Below are 26047 nucleotides of genomic sequence, written 5' to 3' on the forward strand. Positions count from 1 at the left end.
ACGCTCCTTCATGGCTATTGGGCCAAGGCCATTTAGGGCTTTAAAGATCAGCACCAAACTTTGAATTGTGCTTGGAAACACACAGAAAATTTTTTGTTTACTTTCTCCCCCACCCGCAAATGCTGCAGACATTCATGCCTGGGACTTCTAAGATGTTGTGATAAAGGCATTGTTGCCCACAGCAACTATGCAGCCCACAAATTAGGGAAGGGTCAAACATGGTGACAGAGTGCATGGTTTGGTCCCAGGTCTGATCCCCAGCATCTCCAGGTTAAGGTTAGGAACAGTTCCTTTCTGAAAACCAAGAGCCTGACTCAGTACGAGTTTCCTATGTTGAAGGCCACATGGTACTTCCAGAAAGCTCTTTTAAAAACACTTGCCTAAGGACTTCTTAAAAATCATGGAGTGCTGTCTAATTTGGGACATGTGAAAGGGCAATGATGTTCCAAGTAAAATGGCAGTGATTCCAAAAGAATGGTACCCAGGCTCCCTGCCGAGAGAGAATACTAGATTTGTCGGCTCAATAAAGAAAACCTGGGAAGATAAACATCAGGGTCAACGAAACCTTCGCATGTACAGTGGTACTTCAGGTGAACTACTTAATTCGTTCCAGGAGGTCTGTTCTTAACCTGAAGCACCACTTTAGCTAATGGGGCCTCCTGCTGCCGCCGCACCGCCGGAGCATGATTTCTGTTCTCATCCTGAAGCAAAGTTCTTAGCCTGAAGCACTATTTCTGAGTTAGCAGAGTCTGTAACCTGAAGCGTATGTAACCTGAAGTGTATGTAACCTGAGGTACCACTGTATATGCAAAGTCTGTTGCTCCCACTTTGAAGGCCACAAGGTGGCAAAGTGCTGGAGAGGGTGATATAGATGCTAAAGTCTGCAAGAGCTCTTGCACGGTGTGCAGAAGAGGAGATTTCAGCAGGCTTGCCAGATGGATGATATTATCCCTTCTGCACACCTGTGAAAGCTGTGCAAGGCCTGGCCTTGCTGCTTTTGCACAGGAATTTCCAGTTTCAATCCCTTGAAGATCTAGGCTGGAAGACCAAAAAAAGTCCTCCTTTGAAATCCCAAGAGAGCTGCTGCAGGGAAGACCTGATCGGCCTTCCTCAGCCTGGTTCCCTCAGTGCATTTTGGACAACAACTTCTATCAGAGCGAGCCAAGATGACAGCCAAGCTGATGGGAGCTGGGCAGCGCAGGAGACTGGGAGAGGCAGGAGTAGACCGCACTGGCTAATCGACACATTGGTCTATGGCAGCTGCCTATGTTTCTTTTGCAAAATGTCTTGCAACCACAGAGGATGGATCTCAGTCAGTGTTAAAATCAGGCCAATGGCCCATCTAGTCCAGCGTCCTGTTTTAGCAGTAGCCAATCTGTGCAAAACCTAGGAGCAGGATTCCAGGACAAGAGAGCTCTTCCCTCTCGTGGTTTCCAGCAACTGCTATTCAGAAACGCTGCTGCGTCAGACTGTGGAGGCATGGCGCAGTTATTTTGGCTAATGGCTGGGCTTTTTTTTTTTCCAGCTGGTGCTCACCGGAGCTCAACTCTGGCACCTCTCAGGTGGGCACCATTGCCATTGTCAGAGAACGAGGGAGGCGTTCCTGGTGAGTTCCAGCACCTTTCTCTAGAAAAACAGCACCGGCTAATAGCCACTGATAAACCTCTCCTCCATTTGAAAAGTCTTCGGCTTGACTTCAGCCAGAAAAATCTGAAAAATCAGCAACGGCGTTGACAGTGAAGCACCTCCCTCGCTTCTGTGTTTTTGCTTTTCGCCTCTCCTTTTAACAATCCATACTATGGATCCAAAGTTCGGGTCACCACAGATGCTAGAGACCTTTAGCTGAAAAGGGGCCACAAATAAAGAACATGCTTGCTCTTTTAGCAGCCTTAGAACATGTTTTGTTCTTTCCATTTGAAGAAAGGCGCAGGGCTTGGGGGGGGGGAGAAGAATAAAATTAAAAACAAACCCTGTGCTTGATACTAGGTCATCCTGACACAAAGCAGCAAAAGCCAATAAATCTTAATAAGGCTGACGGTTTAGGCTTCGCATGACAGTATTTCCACATGTTTCTGAGCTGGGGAAACGGGAAAGGCTTCAGTTATTGGGGGCAGCAGACAGAGACTCCCTGAGCCAGAGGGATGGCAATGCAAGTCAGCTGCTGGCCAGAAGGAAGAGCTGGTCTGTTTAGTGACAAAAAGCCAAACCCCTCCTGGTCTGCTATAAGCGGAGGGGGGGTAGGTTTGAACAAAATCTAAATAAATACAGGATTCTTCACCATAATGAAACAAAATGAAAGCCCACCTTCACAAACCCCCAACCTCAAAATTAACCTTCGCAAGACTCCATGACTTCACCAGAAGCTTTGAGTCATCCCCAACTTGGCGCCTGCCAGATGTTTTTGGACTACAACTCCCATTAGCCTGCACCTGAATTTTTGGGGAGTTGCAGTTCAAAACACCCCAAGGGCACCAGGTTGATGAAGCTCCTTTAGACAAAGGTGTTGAATTTGTATAGGGTGTGTGTAGGGTGGATTAACTGGCCTGAGGAAGTTTGCATGGGTGGTTACATCAAAGAGTCTTAGGGAGCTTATTTTTGATTTTGGGCTTTGTGAAAGCAGATGCTTATTTTTAATTAGTGTTTGCTGGAAATTGGTCAGTTTATCCGGGACAATGGAGGGCCAGAGTGGAATAGTTTTGCCCCCGCCCCTGGAGTTTTCCACACTTAGTGGTAAGCCTCATCTTGCTTTTTCTTTCTTTCTAGAAGTGCCAACCCATTAAACTTTTTTGTCTGTTACAGATTGATCGTGTTTAGCTCATGCTATATTAGGCCACCGATGCAGACCTTTGTCTCAAAATGTGCCTGGTTTATGTTGAAATGTACTACATAGGATTTGGCAGTGTTTGTACATATGATAATTAAAGTATTATAATAAAGAATCATTTAAAAAAAATACATTTCTTCCTAACCTCAGATTTTGGTTGCTAGAGATTTGCTTGCTGTTAAGAGCCGTTTCTGCCTCAATTGTTTGATGTACTGTAGGTCACATCTGCACTATACATTTGAAGTGGTGTGATATCACTTTAAATTCTCGTGGCTTCCCCCAAAGAATCCTGGGAACTGTAGTTTGTTAAGGGTGCTGAGAGTTGTTAGAAGACCCCTATTCCCCTCACAGAAGTACAATTCCCAGAGTTCCCTGGGGAGGGAGATTGATTGGGAGATTCCACCCCACCCCACCCAAATAATCGCTGGTGCTACTGTTGATTCTGACCAACACAGCCACAATTGAACCAAGAACCTAAATAATCCTAATATGTGAAAGTACCCTCATGTTTTCTCTGGGCCACTGTAAAAAAATCAGCACCACCCTCTGACCAGCAAGATAAATTTCAAAGAAGAGAAAGAATACATTTCCCAAGGTAGAAGACAATTTATATTTTATTTTCAACACATTCTTTGCATTTTATATACATATACACATACAGCCACGTGCTCGCACAAATGTATTAAAAGCTAAAACCTTAATACATTGCAGAAATTTAAAAATGAATAATATGAAGAGGGGAAATGTACAAGGTAACTTTCCATTCTCAGAAAACAACGAAACAAAACTGATCTCTTGTTTATTCCTCGGGAGAAATTCAATCAGGCCTATTATAAAACATTTCTTATGACAAATATTGGTCATGATACCCCCCCCCCCCAGAAAAACCTGTTGTAAAAGAATAGTAATAGGAGAAAGTTTTACCTTAAGAACATTTGTGGAGCATAAACTCACACGGGCTAAAAACCCTGGCACTGCAAAATCCCAAACCCTGAACCAACTCCCTCAAATCTTTTAAAAATGTACATTTGCTGAGTGTTATCTCTGCCAATGAGAGATGGGGCTGGGCTGGGGAGAGGTTAGAGGCAGCCAAGAGAGACAGCATTTCACTTTTTATGAAAGAGGAGAGGCTTCACCATGCCTGCCAGAATCTTGGGTAGTTGGGCAGCGATCACTTCCGACATCATCTCTGGAAAGTCTACACTCAACGCCCGAGATTGGAGGAAAGTATTCAAGCAGTAGAGATGGAGTTGTTTCACAAGCTGTATTTTTTAATTTTTTAACAAGAAAATCAATAATTAAAAAAATCAATAAATCATCCAAACAATGTATGTTGTTCTTCACTCTGCCTCCCCCCACATCCCATAATTGCCCGATACTTATGAAGCTGTGTGCAATGCAGGAAGTTATATTTTCTCTCTCATCTTCCCTGCTTCTCACAATCTCATCCTCATCCCACTTCATGGCGGGAGACAAAATGACAGGTGAATATTTCTAGGTGACCACTAAGCTACTGTGGCAATGTGAGAATGAGACCCAGTGATTGAGTTGGGAATGGGCCAATCTGTGAGTTTCTCTTTCCCTCAGTTTCTCAACCCACCCCCCAATCTTAATTCTCCACATTTCCACCCCAGTTTGCAGGGTATTTCTTTTAAATCCTCATGAAAATTCACCGGCATTTTTGTGCAAATTGATCCTTAAATATACACAGGTTTGTACACATTTTTTCCTAATGTACACATTTGTGCAAAGCCATTTCCCCTAAAATAATGCATTTTTGTGTTATTTTCATGTATTTTATGTACACTTTTCCCCAATACATGCATATCTGTGCACATTATTACTGGGTTAGAGAAATGCATTGCAGAATTTGAAAAAAAAAGTGTAGATTTCGAAGGATGGCTATGTTTCATAACTTCTATTGTTTCAGAAATTGCAAATTAAGTTGGTTTGCCTTTAAGTGAGAACTCAAGCCTAATTTCCTCTCCACCCCTACTAGCAAGGAGAAAATGATTGCATAATTGCATATATATATGCACATTGCTATTCTAAGCTCGACTTCAGATTTCTTTTGGGAGCGGGGTGAAGACGCATAAATGTGTAAATACCGTATTTTTCGCTCTATAGGACACACTTTTTTCTAAAAATTAAGGGGAAATGTGTGTGCATCCTATGGATGAATGCAGGCTCCTTGGCTTCAGTGATAGCAATGCAAAGCCTCTGAAGTGCAGAGGGAGCGCTCCCTCCGCGCTCTGGAGGCTACGCATTGCTTTCGATGAAGCCTGGAGCCTTTGGAGCGCAGCGGGAACTCGCGCTGTGCTCCATAGGCTTCGGGTTCCTTTTGCTGAAGCCGGGAAAGCAAGACTCTCCTGGCTTCAGCAGAGAGGGAGAGCTGCGCAGCGCCCCTTCAGCCAAGCGGGAGGAGAAATGGAAGGGGCTCCGTTTCTCCTGCCGTTTCGCTGAAGGGGCGCTGAGCAGAGAGGGGGAGAATTCTTTTTCCCTGTTCTCCCCCTCTAAAACAAGGTGCGTCCTATGGTCGGGTGCATCCTATAGAGCAAAAAATACGGTGACAGCATATATCCTAAAGACAAAACAGTCTCAGCTGACCTTCATTCCAAGGCAAATGAACCCTGGGCAGGAGCTTCGAAGCCTTGGAGTCTTTCACTGTAACAGTAAGTGTGTAACAGTAAGATAATCTTACAGATTGCTGAAATAAACTTACATCGTGCATGGAGTCCATAAGTTTCGTCAGCTGATAGAAGCGTTGCGAACTAGCCACGACCCCTTTCTGCCGCAGCCCGATTGCCTTGACCAGCTCTCTGATGTAGTTTGTTCTCATCTCCTCGAACTGGCTTTGGCTTCTGAGACCTTCCAATGGAACTGAAAGAGGGAGGGAAAGACAACACACATTGTTTTGCTTTGTCTCCCCGCCCCCCGTTGCTCAAATTCTGAAATAAAGCAAAAAGCGCATTCTCATCCTCTCTCAGGGGTTGTACAGATTCACAAAGTTACCTGGGTATGTTGGACAGAGTTTGAAGCAGATAAAAAAAGGTAAAGGACCTCTGACAGTTAAGTCTTGTCACAGATGACTCTGGGGTTGTGGCGCTCATCTCGCTGAGGGAGCCGGTGTTTGTCCGCAGACAGTTTTTCTGGGTCATGTGGCCAGCATGACTAAGCCGCTTCTGGCACAACGGAACACCGAAACCAGAGCAGTGCATGGAAACACCGTTTACCTTCCCGCCAGAGTGGTACCTATTTATCTACTTGCACTACTATGTGCTTTCGAACTGCTAGGTTGACAGGAGCTGGGACCGAACCACCGACCTTCTGATCAGCAAGCCCAAGAGGCTCAGTGGTTTAGGCCACAGCACCACCATGCCCCTCTGAAGCAGATATCCAAACTCAAAGTTCGTCACCAAATTAACCATGTTTGATCAGAGTTTGGGCAGTGGGTAGCAACTGGAGGCTGGGGAGATTTGCATGATGGGTGAGGCTGATGGGGGGGAGATTCCCCTCCTAATGCTTTACTCTTATTCACACTTGTGTGCTCATCCTCATGTGTTTAAGGGCCAATTGACGCAGAAAAGGCTATGCAGCAGAAACAGGAAACTGCTTCCTTGCCCACTTCTGCGATGTAGTGATGGCTACCAGCTTGGATGGCTTTAAAAGGGGACCAGACACATTCATGAAGGATAAAGCACTAGCCATGATGCCTCTGTCCTGCCTCCAGCACCAAGGGCAGTATACCTCAGAATACCACTTGCTAGGAATCACCTCTGAGCTATAGTCCCTAACCGTTAAGTTATGTCCCTGTGGTCCTTGAAAATTCAGCTTTTTGTTTTCACCCTGGCAGCTGGATGGAGCATACATACAATGTGTCATTTGAGGAAGAGGAAGAGGAAGAAGAAGAAGCAGCAGCTGTGTCTTACTTGTATTGAGAAGGAGCAAGGCTTTCATGCAGAGATACTCTTCACTGCTTACTTGCAGCTTGACAAACTCCTGGGGAATTTGCCACATGGTCAGGCACAGTGAATAGAATGATGAGTCCTTCATCCTCTGTCTTGCACCCAGAAAACAAGAAAGAAACTTAAATAAATGAATGCTAAGTCCATGATTATTCCATGTACAAACCTTGGAACCGAGTGTGCTGGATCATGACTTTTTCTTACTAACAAGTTTGTTGCCATACAGATAAAAATAAAATAAAAAGTTAGCCCTTCAAGAAGGGTGTGTGTGAGAGAGGATGAGCTTGGAAGCCACAAAGTCGTCGCTTTAAAAAAATAATTTTATTTTGCCAATTTTATTTTGCAGCAGTATAAAACAACACAGTGTCAAATATCTCATGTGCCGATGTTACGGCATATGACTGGAAATAAGTGATAAGCATTAAAATCTGATGATCAGTAAGTAAAACAACTAACTGATATAGCCCCTCCAAAACCCAGTATGGGTATGTGAAGGCTGTGAACTCTCAAGCAAAGTGTTTGTGACAACTACCATTCAAATCTCAATTCTGCCATGAATTGACTCAGTCGCTTTATACACTCTTTTGGTCTCAGTCACCCATGTGCAATTCTTGGCAATTCCCTCCTCCAATCAAAAATGGATTGGAAGAAAGCCAATGAACTGAAGCTCAAGCCAGGTTTGATGGAACTACTACAGATGGCTCCATCTGGACTGCATAGAGTTGCACTCCCCTTGAAAGATCAGGCTCACAGTCTAAAGGAACTATCAGATTAGTCTTATCTTTAAAGGTCCATGTGGCCTTTGGGTTTCGAAGCACCCATCATCACCATCGCCAGCTGTGACCCCTCCTGGACAGAGAGAGAGTTGCATGCACTGCCAGCATCTTGCATTGACTGCTGTCATGCCCTATATGTGGGGCTGCCTTTGAAGACTGTTCAGAAACAGCAGTTAGCGCAAAACCCAACAACAGCACCTGTTTTATCTGGGTCTGGTCCTATAGAAGTTATCATGCAAGTCTGAGAACACCTGAAGTAGCTTCTGGTCTAAGCACAATTCAAAATGCTGGTTTTAACCTATACACCCTTAAACTATTTGGGAGCATGAACCTATTTATTAGCATCAGTCTCCGATCAGCTGCTCCATGTTCACCCTCCAATGGAAGAAATGTGGATGGTGATCAGAGATGGGACCTTTCCACTCATGGTACCACATTTATGGAACTCACCACATCAAAAATATTCACCTGGTCCTTCTTTTCTTTCCTTTTTCTTCTTTCTTTTTTACATTCAATTTTTTAAATTTAATTTTCTTTCATTAGACAGTTACATATTCCAATCCATACTTTAACATATATTAAATATAAAACAAATCCAAACAATATCCACATTTCTTCACCCATGACTTCCTACCACCTCATTGCAGCTTCTACTATCCTATTTTCTTTTCAATTGTGTTGATTATTATCTCATTTACACACAATAAATAACTTACCTATCTGAATTTTTACTTTGTGAAATTTATTCAATACATATCAAGGGTTTGATTTGGGAACAATATTTTGCCAGATATTCTTTCCCACTTTCCCACTCTTTTTAAAAAGTTTTTGGTTTGATTGTTGTCTAATTATTGGTGTCATTTTAGCCAATTCCAGATACTCACCCAGCTTATTTTGCCAGTCTGCCTTTGTTGGTACCGTAGCCCCTTTCCAATTCCTGGCAATTAACATTTTGGCAATCCGGTCCTTATTTTCTTTTGGCACCAGGTGGAAACATTTTTATTCACCCAGGCTTCTAAAATACTGCATCTATTTTAACCTCCTGTTATATTTACCTACCGCTGCAGGTAGTTGGAACTGGCATTGCTTAATGCATGCAATGTTTAGAGAGCAAGAGCATGTGAATAACGCAAGAGAAGCTGGAATCCTTTACTTACTCATTCAGTATTAAGTCAGGTGCAAAATACAGCATCTGCCCACAGACATGCTTATAAGACCTCCATCCCATGGCAAACACCATTAGGCTCATCCAGGAGTACTGGATAAGGGTTATCTGATCATCAATGTGAAGGCCCCGGAATCCTGGAAAAGTGGAGAGGAGGAGGCAGGTTAACAACGTGAAAAGGTGCCTTTTACCATATGTGGTGGGCTTGAAGAAAGTAAAATGCTTCTGGGAAATGACATATAATGAGATGAAGAAAATGTTGAAATATACATTTGTGAAAAGACCAGAAGCATTTTTACTTGGTATTGTTATTGAAGGACAGAAATTAATAGACAGGATAAAAACTTGTTTTTATACGCAACTACAGTAGCGAGAGTACTATTAGCCCAACGACGGAAACAGGAAGAATTACCAGTGAAGGAGGAGTGGCAAATAAAACTGATGGAGTGTCAGGGAACTGCCATCGGAACTAGAGGAGGAGGCGAGGCTCCACAGCGATGCTGGAGAGGGGCCAAGCAGGGAGAGAGGCAGGTCTCCTGTTGGGGAAGAAAATCAGCGCAACACCAGGGATAGAGGGGGGCCAATAGGGGAAGCAGAGAGCAGGCTCCGGGACTCTTCACTGGACACCAGCGGGCAGAGCACAGGTCCTCCGCTACCCACACCCTCCCTGCGCAGAAGACTTCCGTGCAGGGAGAGTAGGAGGAGACCGGGCGTCAAACAACTTTTATCATAGAATCATAGAATCATAGAGTTGGAAGAGACCACAAGGGCCATCGAGTCCAACCCCCTGCCAAGCAGGAAACACCATCAGAGCACTCCTGACATATGGTTGTCAAGCCTCTGCTTAAAGACCTCCAAAGAAGGAGACTCCACCACACTCCTTGGCAGCAAATTCCACTGTCGAACAGCTCTTGCTGTCAGGAAGTTCTTCCTAATGTTTAGGTGGAATCTTCTTTCTTGTAGTTTGGATCCATTGCTCCGTGTCCGCTTCTCTGGAGCAGCAGAAAACAACCTTTCTCCCTCCTCTATGTGACATCCTTTTATATATTTGAACATGGCTATCATATCACCCCTTATGTTGGAAAAGGTTTAAGAAACGCCCACTGACGGATTCTGCCAGAGACTGAACAGCCACGGCGTGGATGGCTGTCCAGCGAGAAATGGTTTAACCAGCCAACCTAGCCCAGAGCGGCGGCAACTTACGCACAAGCAACCCCTAAAGCCATTACATGGAGGATGCAGAACAGCCTTGGTCCTGTATACCTGAAGGAGCGTCTCCACCCCCATCGTTCAGCCTGGACACTGAGATCCAGCGCCGAGTACCTTCTGGCGGTTCCCTCATTGCGAGAAGTGAGGTTACAGGGAACCAGGCAGAGGGCCTTCTTGGTAGTGGCGCCCACCCTGTGGAACACCCTCCCTTCAGATGTGAAGGAAACAAGCAGCTAACCTATCTTTAAAAGACATCTGAAGGCAGCCCTGTTCAGGGAAGTTTTTAATATTTAAGGCTGTACTGTTTTTAACACTTGATTGGGAGCCGCCCAGAGTGGCTGGGGAAACTCAGCCAGATGGGCGGGGTATAAATAATAAATTATTGTTATTATTATTATAACTGGCAAAGTTGACTGGGAGAATTCGGAACCAGAAAGACCAGGACTTCCTTAAGGATTGGAAGAAATATATGCCTTATTTGGAAGACAATTGCATTCATGTAACTTCGCTTACAAGAAGTTTTGTAAGGAGGACTATATAAATTATTGTAAAATGATTTAGGAAGGAAATAATTAGGAGACGAAGTTTAAAAGCACTAATTATAATAATAAAAAGCAAGATCAGATAACAAATTTGAAAATCACTAGACAGCATTAACGGAAATCACAGGCTATAATAGCCAAAATGAGGATGCTGTGATGTGATGTTTTGTTTGGAAAATATATGCAAAAACTAATAAAAATGATTTAAAAAGAAAAAAGGAAAGAGAATTTGCAGCCCTTCTCATTTCAAAAGGCACGTACGGTGGATGGCGTCTGGCACAGAGGGTCTCAAATTATGCAGGTTTGGCCTATGCAATCTTCTTACTGTGGACAAGCTGGGTTTGCATTAATATGCTCAGTAAATAAGAGAAGCACACATCTCCTCTCCCCGCAGCCACCTTGCTGAAACGATTAAAGCAATGCTGAGAAAGCCACAGGCGTTGGAGCACTGAGGGCTATAGGAATGCAAGAAGAATCAGGCCATCTGGTGCAGCATCCTGCTCTCTCGGTAGCCAGAGAGATGCCCTTATGGGATGCTCACAAGCAGGACCCAAGTGCTATGGCACCGTCCCCATTTATCGATTCCAGCAACTAGTATTCAGCAGTATGCCATCTCTGGTGGTAGAGGTACTGAGGGGTTGGCAAGGTTTGCTTCACCTGGGCCGTTTCATTCCCATGGACATCGCTCCGTGGGCTGGATTGCATCTGTGCAGATGCGATTTCCTGCACTGTGGAAGTGAGTCTCCGCTCCACACTGCATCGGTTTAGCGCAGCACGCGGGGACTCACTGAGTGGGCGGCTCGTGGGCCATTTCAACGACCCCCATGGACTGCTTGTGGCCCATGGGCTGCAGGTTGCTGACCCCTGAGGTACTGCATAGCCATTGTATAGTTTGTCTTTCGATAGCAACTAACAGGTGGAACAGGAAAGTAGATACGCTGGAAATTTATTGCATGGGAAAATATGGAAATATTCCCTCATTAAAATAATACATATAATGGAGTAAACATTTTTTAAAAACAACAACAACCAAGCAGCACATCCATTCACCAGACGTTATCCTGTTCAACCTGAGCTAAAATAAAATGGATGCTTAAAAAGCAACTCGTTGGTTAGAAGGAAATGTGGTCATAAGGGATTAGATCTAGATTTAAGCCTTGCCCATGAATTGCTCCAAGGGATTAAATGAATGTTTAACCTGCCTTTCCTCATATGAACTTGCCTGAACCCTAAGATGTGCCGCCTCCATGAGAACAAAAGGAGATCAAGCCACGTGCTGGATCAAGCCACGGGCAAATTGGATCCAGAATCCTGTTCTCACAGGGACCAATCAGATGCCTGGAATTCCTTTTCATTTCACAACAGCAAGGGGAAAGAGTTGTCACCAGAAGACAGCATGAACAGAGGGCAGATCCACACCACCCTGGGAACTGCAGTTTGTTAAGGGTGCTTTGTGAGTGTGAAACTACAGTTCCCAGAATTCTTTGGGGGGAGCCATGTTGTTTAAATATACTTTGGATGTACTTTAAATATATGGTGAAACATCTTATCGGTGTCCTATTAAAGCATCTGAACCATTTATTTATAGAAGTATTCCTTTACCACCATATCATGAAAAATATCAGGGTGGTGAACAGTGTCAAATCCTTAAACCCTTCAAAATTAAAAATACAGATAATCATTAAGATGGCTGGCTAATCAAAATAAAAATTAAACAACTTCACAGGCCTGTTGGCATAATAATGTATTCAAGATGCACCTAAATATCAAAGCAGCAGGGGAAAAGCTGTGGATGGGGCACATGAGATAACTTAATATCTATCTTATGTGTTATTGCGGCTGATTTTTATTATGTTGTTGTTGTTATCATTTTTACAATGCCTACATTGTCCTACACCAAGCCAACTGGTTCATTTAGCGCAGTATTGTTAACAAGTCAAACAACCCATACCATCACAAATTTCTTCCTAATGTTTAGCTGGAATCCCTTTCCGGTAATTTGAAAAGGCTGGCCTGAATCCTGCCCTCTGAAGCAGCAGAGAACAAATTTGCTCCATCAAATATTTGAAGATGACTATTGATCATCCTTTCCCCAGGCTGAACATACCCGATTCTTTCAGTCCTTCATTACAGGACTTGGTCTCAAAGTCCCTCCCCATCTTTCTCACCTACTTCTGGACCACATTCGAGTTAGTCGATTTCCTTCTTAAACTGTGACTCTCAAAACTGGACACAGTTCTCCAGATAAGGTCTGAACAAAGCAGAACAGAGCAGTACTGTTACCCAAACTGTTACCTGGTAATGACTTGGACCACTTGACTACACAGAGGAGCTGCCTCTCACATAGTTGATTGAGGCTGGTCAACAAAGCACTTGGGGTTTCTGGTTGTGTGTTGTCATATCCTGCATAGACCACTTCCGGTTCGATGCTCTCCAAGACATTGATCAATGGAGGAATAAGCTGGACTTCTTGTGCTGGAGAAAAAGAGAGCCTTTGTGCCAGGACTTGGCCGTCCTTAGGAAGGGCTACCGATGGCTGGAGTGCAACATCTAATGCTCTCAGCACTTTGAGCTTATTGAACTTCTTAAACTTTCGACCTGCAATCCAAAAACACACATCTAAGGGGCAGCGAACAGAAACAGAAATGCAAAGCAGATAAAAACATCATATAAGAATGCATACTTAATTCAATAAGCAGCTTTTTGTACACTCGCAATGTCATATGCATAGTAGCGCAGCTAATATTGGGAACTGGTGAGATCAGAGTACAAACCAACTCTGCTTTAAAGTTCTTAGCTAATGATGAATTGAGCCTGGACTCCTCGATGGCAAGGTGGGTAAGCTGCCGCTCACCTGACCTCTAGTCGGCCGCATTGCTACTACTTACAAGGAGATAGGGGCAGTGGTGTGACTGGTGTGCTGCAAAGGCACTTGGGGAGGCAGACTGGTGCTGCTGCCAGTGGGTTGGTACCATGTTGAGATCGCCCTCACCCTCCTGGTAAACAGCAGCAGAGCAACTGACCAGAGGTAAAGTAAATGGAGAGACTTCACCATCTGCTACTGCTGAGGCTCAACTCATAGTTACCATATTTTTCTGTGTATTGGACGAGGTTTTTTGACTCAAAAATCACATTAAATAACTGAGGTCGTCCAACACACAGATAGTGGCATGGGGGGGAGCGGGGCGCTGCCAGCCATCCGGTTGATGGAAGCGCGGCTTCCCCCAATGCCGCAGCGAGGGGGCAGCGATCTGGTGGGTGTTTTCTGCCCGCAGCTGCGTGGGGGGAGAAGCTGCGAGCCACCAGCCAGCTCGTTGGCGGGAGTGCAACTTCCCCCAATGCCGCTGCGCATGGCGGGCACTCCCTGGATCCTTTCCCCCACATGGCAGCAACAGGGGAGGATGCGCTCCCACCCACCGGGCCATCTCCCCTCATTTTCTTAAAATTGGGTCCCCAAAAATAGGGGGGTCTTATACATGGGGTGTCCTATAGCTGGAAAAAATATGGTAGTTTGGCCACCAAAGCAACCCCCTTCATTCTCTGTTGTAACTTGTGGTTGCCAGGAGTCTGAGAAATGTAGCAATGACCCCCCCAAGCCTTAGTAACTTGCAATTCTCTGCCATCATGGTACTGAATCAAGGCTGCAGGAGCCCTATCACTGCCAGTTATCTTTTGCAGAAAAAGAAGAGGGCAGCAGGGGCATCACAAGAGAATCATAGAAACACAGAATTGTAGAGTTAGAAGGGACCCCAAGGGTCATCTAGTCTAACCCCCTGCAATGCAGGAATCTCAACTAAAGCATCCATGGCAGATGGCCATCCAACCTCTGCTTTAAAGGAAGGAGAGTCCACAACCTCCTGAGGGAGTCTATTCCACTGTCAAACAGATTTCAGATCATTCTTCCTGATGTTGAGTTGGAATATCCTTTCTTGTAACTTGAAGCTATTGGTTCAGAGCTTGCAGGGCAGCAGCTGAAGAAGGAGCAAAAGAGTTTTCTTGTGTGTGTGTTTCTTTGTGGCTGATTAGCTGCTCTCCCTGTGCAAAGGTCAGAGGGGGCAGGGTTTCTGTTGAGGCAGGGGATTAGCTGTGGGAGGAGCTTATCAGAGCATATCAGAGCGGCGCGCGCAGTTTGATCCATCTTTTAGATTTAGGGGAGCTTGTCTCAAACCTTTGTTGGGGGAGACCTAGGTTTTTTCTTCACACTTTTTATGATGGAGGACCGCTGTAGCCACCCCCAACGACACGTTCTCAAGATGGAGGGTGAGGGAACAGCTGCAGTCGCCTGCGGTTCCTGCGCAATGTTTGCCATCTTGCCAAAGGTTGCAGGCAGCTTTACCTGCAGCAATTGCATGTTGATTGCCCTCTTAAAAGACAAAGTCCAGCAACTGGAGGAACGTGTAGCTACGCTCCAAAGAATTAGAGTGCTGGAGCTCTTCTTGGAAGCAACAGAGCACACCGTCTCTACCAAGGAGGAGACAGGGGACTCCCCTGAGAAGGAGGCTAGTTCACCAGCACAGGAGCCAGATATATGGAGAAACGTGACTCAAAGAAGTAGGAGGCCCAGGGTTCGCTCTGATTGTTTAGAAATACACAATCGCTTTGAGGTCCTCTCCCCTAGCGTGGAAGACGAAGAACAGACTCCATTTGAGGATCTCTCCCTCATTACAGTTGATCAGGTATATGAAGGCGAGCAGCAAAGTCAGTCCTTGGAACGGACAGCTCACGGAAGGCGACCTTGGAACGGACAGCTCACGGAAGAACCCCAATCAAACCTTGGAACGGACAGGCGACCTTGGAACGGACAGCTCACGGAAGAACCCCAACCAAACCTAAGAGGAGGCGTGTAGTGGTGATAGGGGATTCCCTACTGAGGGGAACAGAAGCAGTGATCTGTGGGCCTGACAAGATGTCTCGGGAAATGTGCTGTCTCCCCGGGGCTAAGATCCAAGATGTAACTGAACGACTCCAAGGAATCATAAAACCCACTGACAAATACCCCTTCCTCTTGGTTCATGTGGAAACCAATGACACTGCAAGCAATAGCCTCCAGAAGATCAAAAGAGACTATGAGGCTCTGGGCAGGAAATTGAAGCAATTAAATGCACAAATTGTCATCTCATCTGTCCTCCCAGTTGAACGATGTGGCCCAGGGAGAGAGCGAAAAATAGTGGAAGTGAACAGCTGGCTTCGCAAATGGTGTAAACAGGAACGGTTTGGATTCTTAGATCACGGACTGCAGTTTCTTGAAGATGGACTTCTGGCAAGCGATGGGCTGCACCTCACAACGGTTGGGAGGAATGCTTTTGCCAAAAATCTCAGAAACCTCATCAGGAGGGCTTTAAACTGACTAATGTGGGGGAGGGAGACAGTGCTACTGAAGGTAGGAGTCTATCAATTGATGAAGATGATCATCTAAATGTCATAGACCAAATGGAGCAAACAGCACGCAGACCTAGTGGTGGTGGTGGGGAAATCCTTAAATAAGAGAAACGGGGGAATGATTAATGGACTTCAATGTCTGTACACTAATGCACAAAGCATGGGAAATAAACAAGATGAGCTTGAGCTCTTGGTACAGCAAACTAAATACGACATAATAGGCATCACTGAAACCTGGTGGGATAAGTCCCACGATTGGAATGTAATAATGGAGGGATACAATCTATTTCAGAAACAGTGGGGTCACTCAGAGGAAAAGATGGTGAAATGCAAACAGGGGACACAGAAAGGGCTGAACTCCTCAATGCCTTCTTTGCCTCAGTCTTCTCCAATAAAGAAAACAATGCCCGACCTGAAGAATTTGGAGCAAATGATTCAGCAGAGAAAACACAGCCCAGAATAACTAAGGAGATAGTACAAGAATACTTGGCTAGTTTAGATGTATTCAAGTCTCCAGGGCCAGATGAACTGCATCCAAGAGTATTAAAAGAACTGGCAGATGTGATCTCAGAACCACTGGCAGTCATCTTTGAGAATTCCTGGAGAACAGGCGAAGTCCCGGTAGACTGGAGGAGGGCAAATGTTGTCCCTATTTTCAAAAAGGGGAAAAGAGAGGACCCAAATAATTACCGCCCAGTCAGTCTGACATCAATACCAGGGAAGATTCTGGAGCAGATCATTAAGCCAACAGTCTGTGAGCACCTAGAAAGGAATGCTTTGATCACCAATAGTCAGCATGGATTTCTGAAAAATAAGTCATGTCAGACTAACCTGATCTCGTTTTTTGACAGAATTACAAGCCTGGTAGATGAAGGGAATGCAGTGGATGTAGCCTGCCTTGATTTCAGCAAGGCATTCGACAAGGTGCCCCATGATATTCTTTTAAAGAAGCTGGTAAAATGCGGTCTTGACTATGCTACCACTCAGTGGATTTGTAACTGGCTGACTGACCGAACCCAAAGGGTGCTCATCAATGGTTCCTCTTCATCCTGGAGAAGAGTGACTAGTGGGGTGCCACAGGGATCTGTCTTGGGCCCGGTCTTATTCAACATCTTTATCAACGACTTGGATGATGGACTCAAGGGCATCCTGATCAAATTTGCAGATGACACCAAACTGGGAGGGGTGGCTAACACCCCAGAGGACAGGATCACACTTCAAAACGACCTTGACAGATTGGAGAACTGGGCCAAAACAAACAAGATGAATTTTAACAGGGAGAAATGTAAAGTATTGCACTTGGGCAAAAAAAATGAGAGGCACAAATACAAGATGGGTGGCACCTGGCTTGAGAGCAGTACATGTGAAAAGGATCTAGGAGTCTTGGTTGACCACAAACTTGACATGAGCCAACAGTGTGACGCGGCAGCTAAAAAAGCCAATGCAATTCTGGGCTGCATCAATAGGAGTATAGCATCTAGATCAAGGGAAGTAATAGTGCCACTGTATTCTGCTCTGGTCAGACCTCACCTGGAGTACTGTGTCCAGTTCTGGGCACCACAGTTCAAGAAGGACACTGAGAAACTGGAACGTGTCCAGAGGAGGGCAACCAAAATGGTAAAAGGTCTGGAAATGATGCCTTATGAGGAACGGCTAAGGGAGCTGGGCATGTTTAGCCTGGAGAAGAGGAGGTTAAGGGGTGATATGATAGCCATGTTCAAATATATAAAAGGATGTCACATAGAGGAGGGAGAAAGGTTGTTTTCTGCTGCTCCAGAGAAGCGGACACGGAGCAATGGATCCAAACTGCAGGAAAGAAGATTCCACCTAAACATTAGGAAGAACTTCCTGACAGTAAGAGCTGTTTGACAGTGGAATTTGCTGCCAAGGAGTGTGGTGGAATCTCCTTCTTTGGAGGTCTTTAAGCAGAGGCTTGACAACCATATGTCAGGAGTGCTCTGATGGTGTTTCCTGCTTGGCAGGGGGTTGGACTCGATGGCCCTTGTGGTCTCTTCCAACTCTATGATTCTATGATTCTATGGTTCAAGTCTTACCCTCCAGAGTGGGAGAAAACAAGCATGTTCCTTCCTCCATGTGACAGCCCTTGAGATAGTTGCAGATGGCTGTCATATCTCAGTCTCTTCTTTTCCAGGCTAAACGTACCCACCTCATAAGTTTTGGTTTCCAGACCGCTGAGGTTGCCCCTCCTCTGCACCCATTCCAGCTTATCAATTTCCTTCTTACATTGTGGTGCCCAGTAAAATGGCACAGAAAGGCAAGGTTTCCGGGGATCGTAGTGCTCCATTGGGCAGGTATTTTAAAAAGGGATCTCCGAGCTTACTGTGTGCCGGATGCCATCACACAGTGCAACAAGACTTGGACTGAGCATAGGCCCAAGCATATACCAAGCTACTTTGGGCCTGCTATAAAAATGAATCTGAATGTTCCAAGTCAAGCTGGAGATGATTGCTTGCTATTAAATTTAAACATTTTGGGTCTGTTGTTGCCTCTGGAACCAACTAAGTTCGGGATCAGAGACACTATAGCTATGTAATATCATGAGCCACATCCTGGATCATCTTCTGCTAATTTAGGTTTATAGTCTGCTGTGCCCCAAAGACTCAAGGTAGGTTATAGCAATAAATGGGCAATTCTCACCCTTGCCCTGGTCTAGAACAGGGGTATGAGCTGAATGAGATCCACTAGGTCTGTGAAGCCGTTTCAGCCTAGCCACGGCCACCTGCCCTACAATCAAAGATGGGGCTTTGATAAAAGGGACTTTGCAGGCATTGCCAATGGGTTGCCTGCAAACAAACTGATTGTTGGCACTTGGGAAGCCCCATGCAAAGGGTGTTGCAACTGCTGACTGTTGCTACAAGGCTCTGTTTCAAACTGCATGGGCAAAAATGGGTCACCAGGTGTCACTGTAATGTCAAGTGATAGACAGGTGTGCAACCTGCCAGCCCTATGCAGTGCACCAACCCTGGCCTAGAAAGTTGTGTCTGCTTATTTCATCACTTTGCTCCTGTGATTTTCCATGTTAAGGGGGCTGTCGACAGGGTTCCCCCACTCCCCCAGTATAAAATAACATGGACATGAGTGCTAAGCAAGCACTATATTCCATTACTTTTCCAGAAGTGGCTTTTACATCATGTGAAAGTTCAAATATAATGCAGAAATTAACAGTTTGGGGAAATGTAGGGGAAAGGGGATCAAATGCTGTATGAATGCAGCCCTAGAAGAAGGGAAAGGGATGCTTCACAGAATGGAGGAGGGTGCAAAGTAACAGTCTAGAAAGCAATTGGGCAGGGAAATATTATGAGCACTAATTGCAATAAATGGATGCATAATACGTATCCAATCTTTCCTTTGAATAGGGAACCTAATGAGTGCTAGTTAGATCCAATGGATGTGAAATAGCTAGTATCTGCACAGTATCTGGTTTCTATGCCTTTTAGCTGGTGAAGAAGAAGAAGAAGAAGAAGAAGAAGAAGAAGAAGAAGAAGAAGAAGACGACGACTGTGCTGTCCATCAGACTGCGATGCCCCTGCCACTCTGGGTGGCTTCCAACAAATTAAAACATTAAACACCATGGGGAATTAAGTCAGATTTCTGTGACTTTTAGGCTGCAATCTACACAATGCTTTTGTGGGACCAAGCCCCACTGAATACAGCAGCACTCAGTGGCACTTACTTCTGAGTAAACCTGCAGAGGTTTACATTGTGAGGAAGGAACACAGTACAGTGATGTTAGGATTTAAATTTCATGCAAAGTCAGCATAAGCATGCAATAAATGGGGAAATTTGCTTCTTCCCTTTTGCAGATGTATGTCAGAAACACGGAGCAGCTTTTGAGGCAATGTGGAAATATCCAGAGAAAAACATAAAGTGTCTCCCAGATTCATATTCTGTATTAGACAACATTTGGTGTTAGGAGTAGCACTGGAGGAAAAGGCAAGGGATGATCAATAGTCTGTTTGGTCTCCTACAGAACTATTCATACCTAATTCTTGATTTAGATTTATTCCACTTTTCCCGAGGGTGTGGAAGAAAGTTGGAAGAGAAGGTACCAAGCTGTGCTAGACAATTCACTGCAAACAGACAAGTTTCTATGAAGAATGCTTCACCAAATAAGTAGGTGAAAAATGTTGACGATTTATTATTTCCCGACAGACTACCATAATTCTGCCTCCAAGGTCACTCTGCCCTCTTAGTTCTCTATGTACTCCAGAAGGAGTGGGCCCAGCCTAGAGAACAAAGCAGGGGTGATAGATCAAGATTTCAAAGACAAATTTGAAGTAACATCTTGTGAAAAATCTTACTTGCAAAGGGTTTTCATTTCCCCCCCTCCTGGGATGTGATATAGATAGGATAGCTGTTAGGTTTATTGAAAAGGGACACGAAAGGGCTCATCATACTAGATTCTCCAGTGCTACTGCAGGTTGAATAACTATTTAACCTCCACTACTAGGGATGGGCAAATTTCTCAATTCCTGCTTCTCTCAGCTTCTCATTTCTCCACCCTTCAGTTTTCCACATCTTAACATTGGTTTGCCCATTTTCCTGTAACAGTTCCTCATGAAAATTCACCAGCACTTCTGCATGAACTTCTCAGAGTGTTTGTTTGTATGCCTAAAATGCATTATTTGCAAAGCCATGTCCCCTAACGTCATACCTCGTGTTGCATTCTGCTCTTGTTACAGACTTTCAACTTATAAACGTGGCAAGCCTGGAAGTGTTTACTTCCGGGTTCGCTGCCCGCACATGCGCAGAAGCGATCTGCGCACTTCATGCATGTGCAGAAGTGATCTGCACGCCTTGCACATGCACAGAAGCACTCGATTGCGCCATACACATGTGCAGAAGAGGCGCTCTAGTTATGGACTTTTCAGGGTGCGAACGGCACCCCGAAACGGATTAAGTCCGCAACTAAAGGTACCACTGTAAAATGTATTTGTGTATGTTATTTTATGCACACTTTACCACAGTGTAGGCATGTGTGTGTGTGTGTGGGTGGGCGCACTGCTTGCCTGAAGAAATGCATTGCAAAGTTAAGAGAAGTGCAGTTTTCAAAAGACGGCTGCATTTTGTAAAGTGCAAATTGGGGAGGTTCACCAACTGAATTGCCTTCCTCTCCCTTCTTGGTGCACTGCTAGCCACAAGGAACCTTAATGCCATCCTCTCTCCCACGCCCAGCCCAGCCCCAAAGAGAATCATTTTACAGGAGAAAAGGCGAGGCTTAATCCCCATGAAAATTCGTCAGCACTTCTGTGCAAATTTTTCCTAACGTACACATTACAGTATGCAATCTTCCCTTGTGTTCATTTTTTTTGGGGGGGGGTAAGGCTATTTCCCCTAATACAATGCTTTTGGGGATTTTAAAAAAACTAATATATGCATTCATACGCATTGTTTACCCTTAGTAAATGCATTTTATACATTGGCTGCAGGAGTGTACCGAAAAATTTGGAGAAATGTGAATTCCGAAGAATGGGTGCCCCTTTGGCTTACATAGTCTATTGGAAAGTATAAATTAAGTAGGTATGCCTTTAAATGTGAACTGAATCAAACTTCTTCCCCATCTCCATTGCCACACTCCATAAAAAGAAAACCAACTGGATTGGGCAAAACAGTTTGCTAACCCTTGACCCTGCCTAAGGCTTCACAGAATGAGCATAATAAATATAACAAAGTAAACTAAAAATAATGTGCGATGGCGATCTGATCAGCTTTACAAAGGATTTTTTTTTAAAAAATGGTCTCATTTATGCCTCTGGTCACTAATGAAATTATGATGATCTCACGGGCAAAGCCATTGTCTCTGAGCAGTAGCGGAACAATAGAGTGTTCAATCCTGTGCAAGGAAACTGTCGGAAAAATGATGACAGAGCCAACACGGGTGCCAGCTGAGAAGGAGTGAAGGAATGCGACATTTAGAAGTAGTAACAAGGAAAGAATGCTTAATTGCAGGGCTATAAATGCAAATTGGAACGCAAACACCCCATTAAACAAAGCAGTTCTAGCAAAAACTTATCGCTATTATTTGGCGGGTCATTACAGCTGTTGTCTTTTTTAAAAAAAATATAGCTGCTGGCTATTCAGAGCATAGCTATCAACTTTCCCTTTTCTTGCGAGGAATCCTATTCGGAATAAGGGAATGGTTCAGAGCTCTTTCCTGAGTTGTTTGAAAGAAGGCTGGGCATTTCTGCTGAATTTTAGGCACAGCGGAGGGTCCCTAAAACTTGGGCGTGACCAGTGATAACTTTGCGGGCACCAGGACCATGCTGACACAGACACACACACACACACACACCCAGGCAAAGAAAGGGGAGAAATTACTTTTGCCCTTTTGGAACACAGCACAAGAACAAGAGCAACCCCCAATCTCTCTGAACCCCTGCAAACTTGGGACTGGGCAGGGCAGCTGGGGGTTCTGTCCACAAAAGAGGCTTGCTTTGGCTCTCAGCCTGTTCTCCTCAGCTTAGAGCTACGAGACTGTGGAAACATATTGGCCTACTACTGTGACTTCGAACCTGCCGGGCTCTTTTAAGCCCAGAGTGCCTGGCAAACCCAGAGACAAGCCCATGTTCCTCCATCAGTGATGGACGGACCTTGGGTCACCCTCCTGAAGACCCAGAAGCCAACCAGGTCAACCAATCTCAAGAGGAAGTGGAGAATTATAGATAGAACCTGACAAGATAAGATGCTAGATAGGGCTCAGTTAGGGGTAAGCGGGGGCTGAGTTACAAAGAGACTGTGAAGTCAAGTTGAGAGAAGACTGTGAAGACCAAACTCAATACAGTGGTACCTCAGTTTACGAACTTAATCCATTCCGGAAGTCCATTCTTAAAACAAAACCGTTCTTAAACCGAGGCGCGCTTTCCCTAATGAGGCCTCCCACCACCAGTGCCCTTCCACCATTCAGATTTCATTCTTAGACTGAGGTAAAGTTCGCAAACCGGGATACTACTTCTGGTTTTGCGGAATTCGTAAACTGAATTGTTCGTAAACAGGACTGTTCTTAAACCGAGGTACCACTGTATGTCATGCATTGAGTGCAAGGCTACATCTAGACACATCAAAGAAGCGTTTCAGTTGAAAGCACTGTAAATTTAAAACGGAAAACAGGTAGCGAGAAACGGGACTGTACGTCGTCACCTGGTGGCACAATGTTATATGGCACATACAACACATATAAATCACTTTTTCTTTACCAGCCTAGCTGAGTCCTAAGTTGGCTTGATTTGTAACAACAACAACAACAACAACAACAACAACAACAACAACAACAAATCCACCCTGGTGCACTTTTTTCTTCAAAGGAAAGATCTTGGCAGGGTTAGCAGCTTGGGTAGGGAGGTGAATTTTGGACAGAAAATCTCAAAAGAAGCAGGCTCTGGCAGCTGCTTTTCATCAAATGGAAATAAGTTGCACACACACACACACACACTGTTGCACAACAGCGTGTGTAGTGTGGCCCAGTTGCAGAATGAACAGCTATAAAGCCAGATGTTGTACATCTGCACTGTGGATCAAAAGACAGTTTCTAGAACTTAAGAGCTGTCAACAGTTAGAGCAATCTTTTTTTAACAAAAAAAATGTGTTGCCTTGCAATGGCTCCTTGAAGCAGAGAAAAGCTGAAATTTCTTAGAAGACATTTTCCGGAGAACATTTCTGAGAAGTTTCTCTTTCCTACCCCAGCTTTGCAGGCTCTTATCTGAATTCTAGGCATCATGTGTTTTTTCTGTGATGGCCACCTTTCGCCCGCACCAATACCTGTACCCCACCCAAATTTCCCTAGCAAATTTCTGGAAATACACTAGGCGGTCCTAAGCTACGTTTTACTGAGACCCATTAGAATTAATGAACATGACTACGGTTATGTTTACTCATAATGAGTTGAACACCTCACTCTAGGTTGAGCTCACTGTGAAGTATGTGAAGTGATGGCCAAAGTAATATACAGTGGTACCTCGGGTTAAGTACTTAATTCGTTCCGGAGGTCCATTCTTAACCTGAAACTGTTCTTAACCTGAAGCACCACTTTATACAGATTTACAGTGGTACCTCGGGTTAAGAACTTAAGAACTTAATTCGTTCTGGAGGTCTGTTCTTAACCTGAAGCACTACTTTAGCTAATGGGGCCTCCTGCTGCCGCTGCGCCGCCACTGCATGATTTCTGTTCTCATCCTGAAGCAAAGTTCTTAACCCAAGGTACTATTTCTGGGTTAGCGGAGTCTGTAACCGGAAGTGTATGTAACCTGAAGCATATGTAACCCGAGGTACCACTGTATTTGTACTGGTAGAAGAGGGGAAGGAGGGAGGGGACATGTGATGCTACAGTCACCCCAAATGTTGAGCCACACACAAGAAATGGCTGGATAATTTCTCTTTCCCCTCATCAGTGAAATGATTGTCACTCCTCATCCAAATGTTACATTTATTTCAGCTGCATTCCGCAAATTTACCTGTAATTTAGTGAGCCGATCTGCACTCCACCCTTCCAAAATGCAAGATGGCTAACAGGATCTATCCATTAATGGCAATGTTAAAATTTAACAGCTTCTGAAGTCCTGGAAAGGCAGTTACGTCGCCAGCTGCTAGGATCAGAAGGTTAGCACAATGGGCTCGACTTGTTTGCTAATGATCCACGTAGGCTTGCACTGCCTCTCTCTGCCAGCAGTAAATTTAGTTTGCAAAAACCCGGGAAGTCGTGAAGGCACTCGGGGCCAAACGAGATGTGACGTTAATTAGGCAAATGCAATTAACATCCCATGTCTATTGACTTGCAAACAGCAGGCATGGGGAAGCTTGGCGGCCCTGACAAAAAAAAAATAAAAATAAAAATCACGTCTCACAGAAGCTGCTATTTGTGTTTCAAAGAACATTTCCACTGACCTAAATGGAAGTTTCCCTTGAAATGCAAATAGCAACTTCTAAGAGGTGCATTATTTATCCACACCACGGCAAGAAAAGAGTTAATAAGACCCCCTCCCCGCCTAATACATCCATGGCTGCTCCCTGCAGCTTATATCTATGTAACAATACAAGTTAATCGCATTCACCCAATTGACCTCACATCTATGGTCCTCAGGTTGAGAGGGACCCTCTTTGTATGCATTCCTAGGCCATGCTATCTTTCTGGCTCACATGACATGTGGTTCCCTACCGCCTGCCTTTCCACAAGCAAGCAAGACCAACTTGTATTCTGTGGGACATTGTGGCAAACACACTGCTTTTTTTCTAGAAAAAGAGGCGCCTGAACTCAACATGAACGCCTCCCATGTTCTCAATAGTGCCCAACTGAGAGGTGTTGGAACTGAGTTTCGGCTGTAGAAAAAACCCTGGGCAAATGTATTTCTTCTGGCACTGCTAGCCAGGGTTAGAGAATAATAATAATAATATAATAATAATAATAATTTATTATTTATACCCTGCCCATCTGGCTGAGTTTCCCCAGCCACTCTGGGCGGCTCCCAATCAAGTGTTAAAAACAGTACAGCGTTAAGTATTAAAAACTTCCCTGAACAGGGCTGCCTTCAGATGTCTTTTAAAGATAGGATAGTGTTTTTAATATTCTGCTGGGAGCTGTCCAGAGGGGCTGGGGAAACCCCAGGTATAAAAAAATAATAATATTTTATTAAATTATTATCATAGTAGATCTGCGCCTGCTTATATCCAAGCACGCAACAAATCCTTGCAGTTCATTATTCTGTCATCATGCATGCTGCAGGTGGAATGCCAATGGTGCAATAGTGAAGGTGACGCCCTATGCAAGTTGTGGACTACAATTCCTACCATCCCTGAATATTGGTCATGTTCCCTGGGACTTATGGGTATTGTAGTCCACAACATCTGGAAGGAACCACAATGGCTGCCCCCAGTATAACTACCTGCAATTCTGGTAAACAGCACTGTGCAACTAACCATACCAATATGCCTTCCCCACTGTCGGCATCTCCCTAGTACATCATCTGAACTGGATATGCAACAGCTCTCCAAACGCGTTTATCTTACATGTCTAACCTGCACCCCTAGGCTGGTTTCCACACAAAAATAAGTGTTATCGGTCCTGGAGGTCCTTTTAAATATGATTAGAAGGGACCAATTGGTTAAAGGTATACAAGTCGGAGCCAAACAGTACAAATTGAAAGCATTTGCTGATGATCTAGTATTGACATTACAGG

General features: G+C 44.6%; 1 protein-coding gene across 1 annotated transcript in view; it reads right to left on the reverse strand.

Annotated features, from left to right (window-relative positions):
• Window positions 1-3782: 3782 nt before the first annotated feature.
• The window catches only part of PGR (progesterone receptor), a 62227-nt gene continuing 39962 nt past the window's right edge, over window positions 3783-26047 (reverse strand). Inside the window, exons 4-8 of the mRNA XM_053385679.1 lie at window positions 12777-13079; window positions 8723-8867; window positions 6754-6884; window positions 5547-5704; window positions 3783-4086 (exon numbers count right to left, since the gene is read on the reverse strand). Coding sequence (XP_053241654.1) covers window positions 3931-4086; window positions 5547-5704; window positions 6754-6884; window positions 8723-8867; window positions 12777-13079 — 893 coding nt within the window. The 3' untranslated portion in view covers window positions 3783-3930. The remainder of the gene's footprint in view (window positions 4087-5546; window positions 5705-6753; window positions 6885-8722; window positions 8868-12776; window positions 13080-26047) is intronic.

The sequence above is a fragment of the Podarcis raffonei genome, chromosome 4 (genome assembly GCF_027172205.1).
Source record: "Podarcis raffonei isolate rPodRaf1 chromosome 4, rPodRaf1.pri, whole genome shotgun sequence".
Lineage (NCBI taxonomy): Eukaryota > Metazoa > Chordata > Lepidosauria > Squamata > Lacertidae > Podarcis > Podarcis raffonei.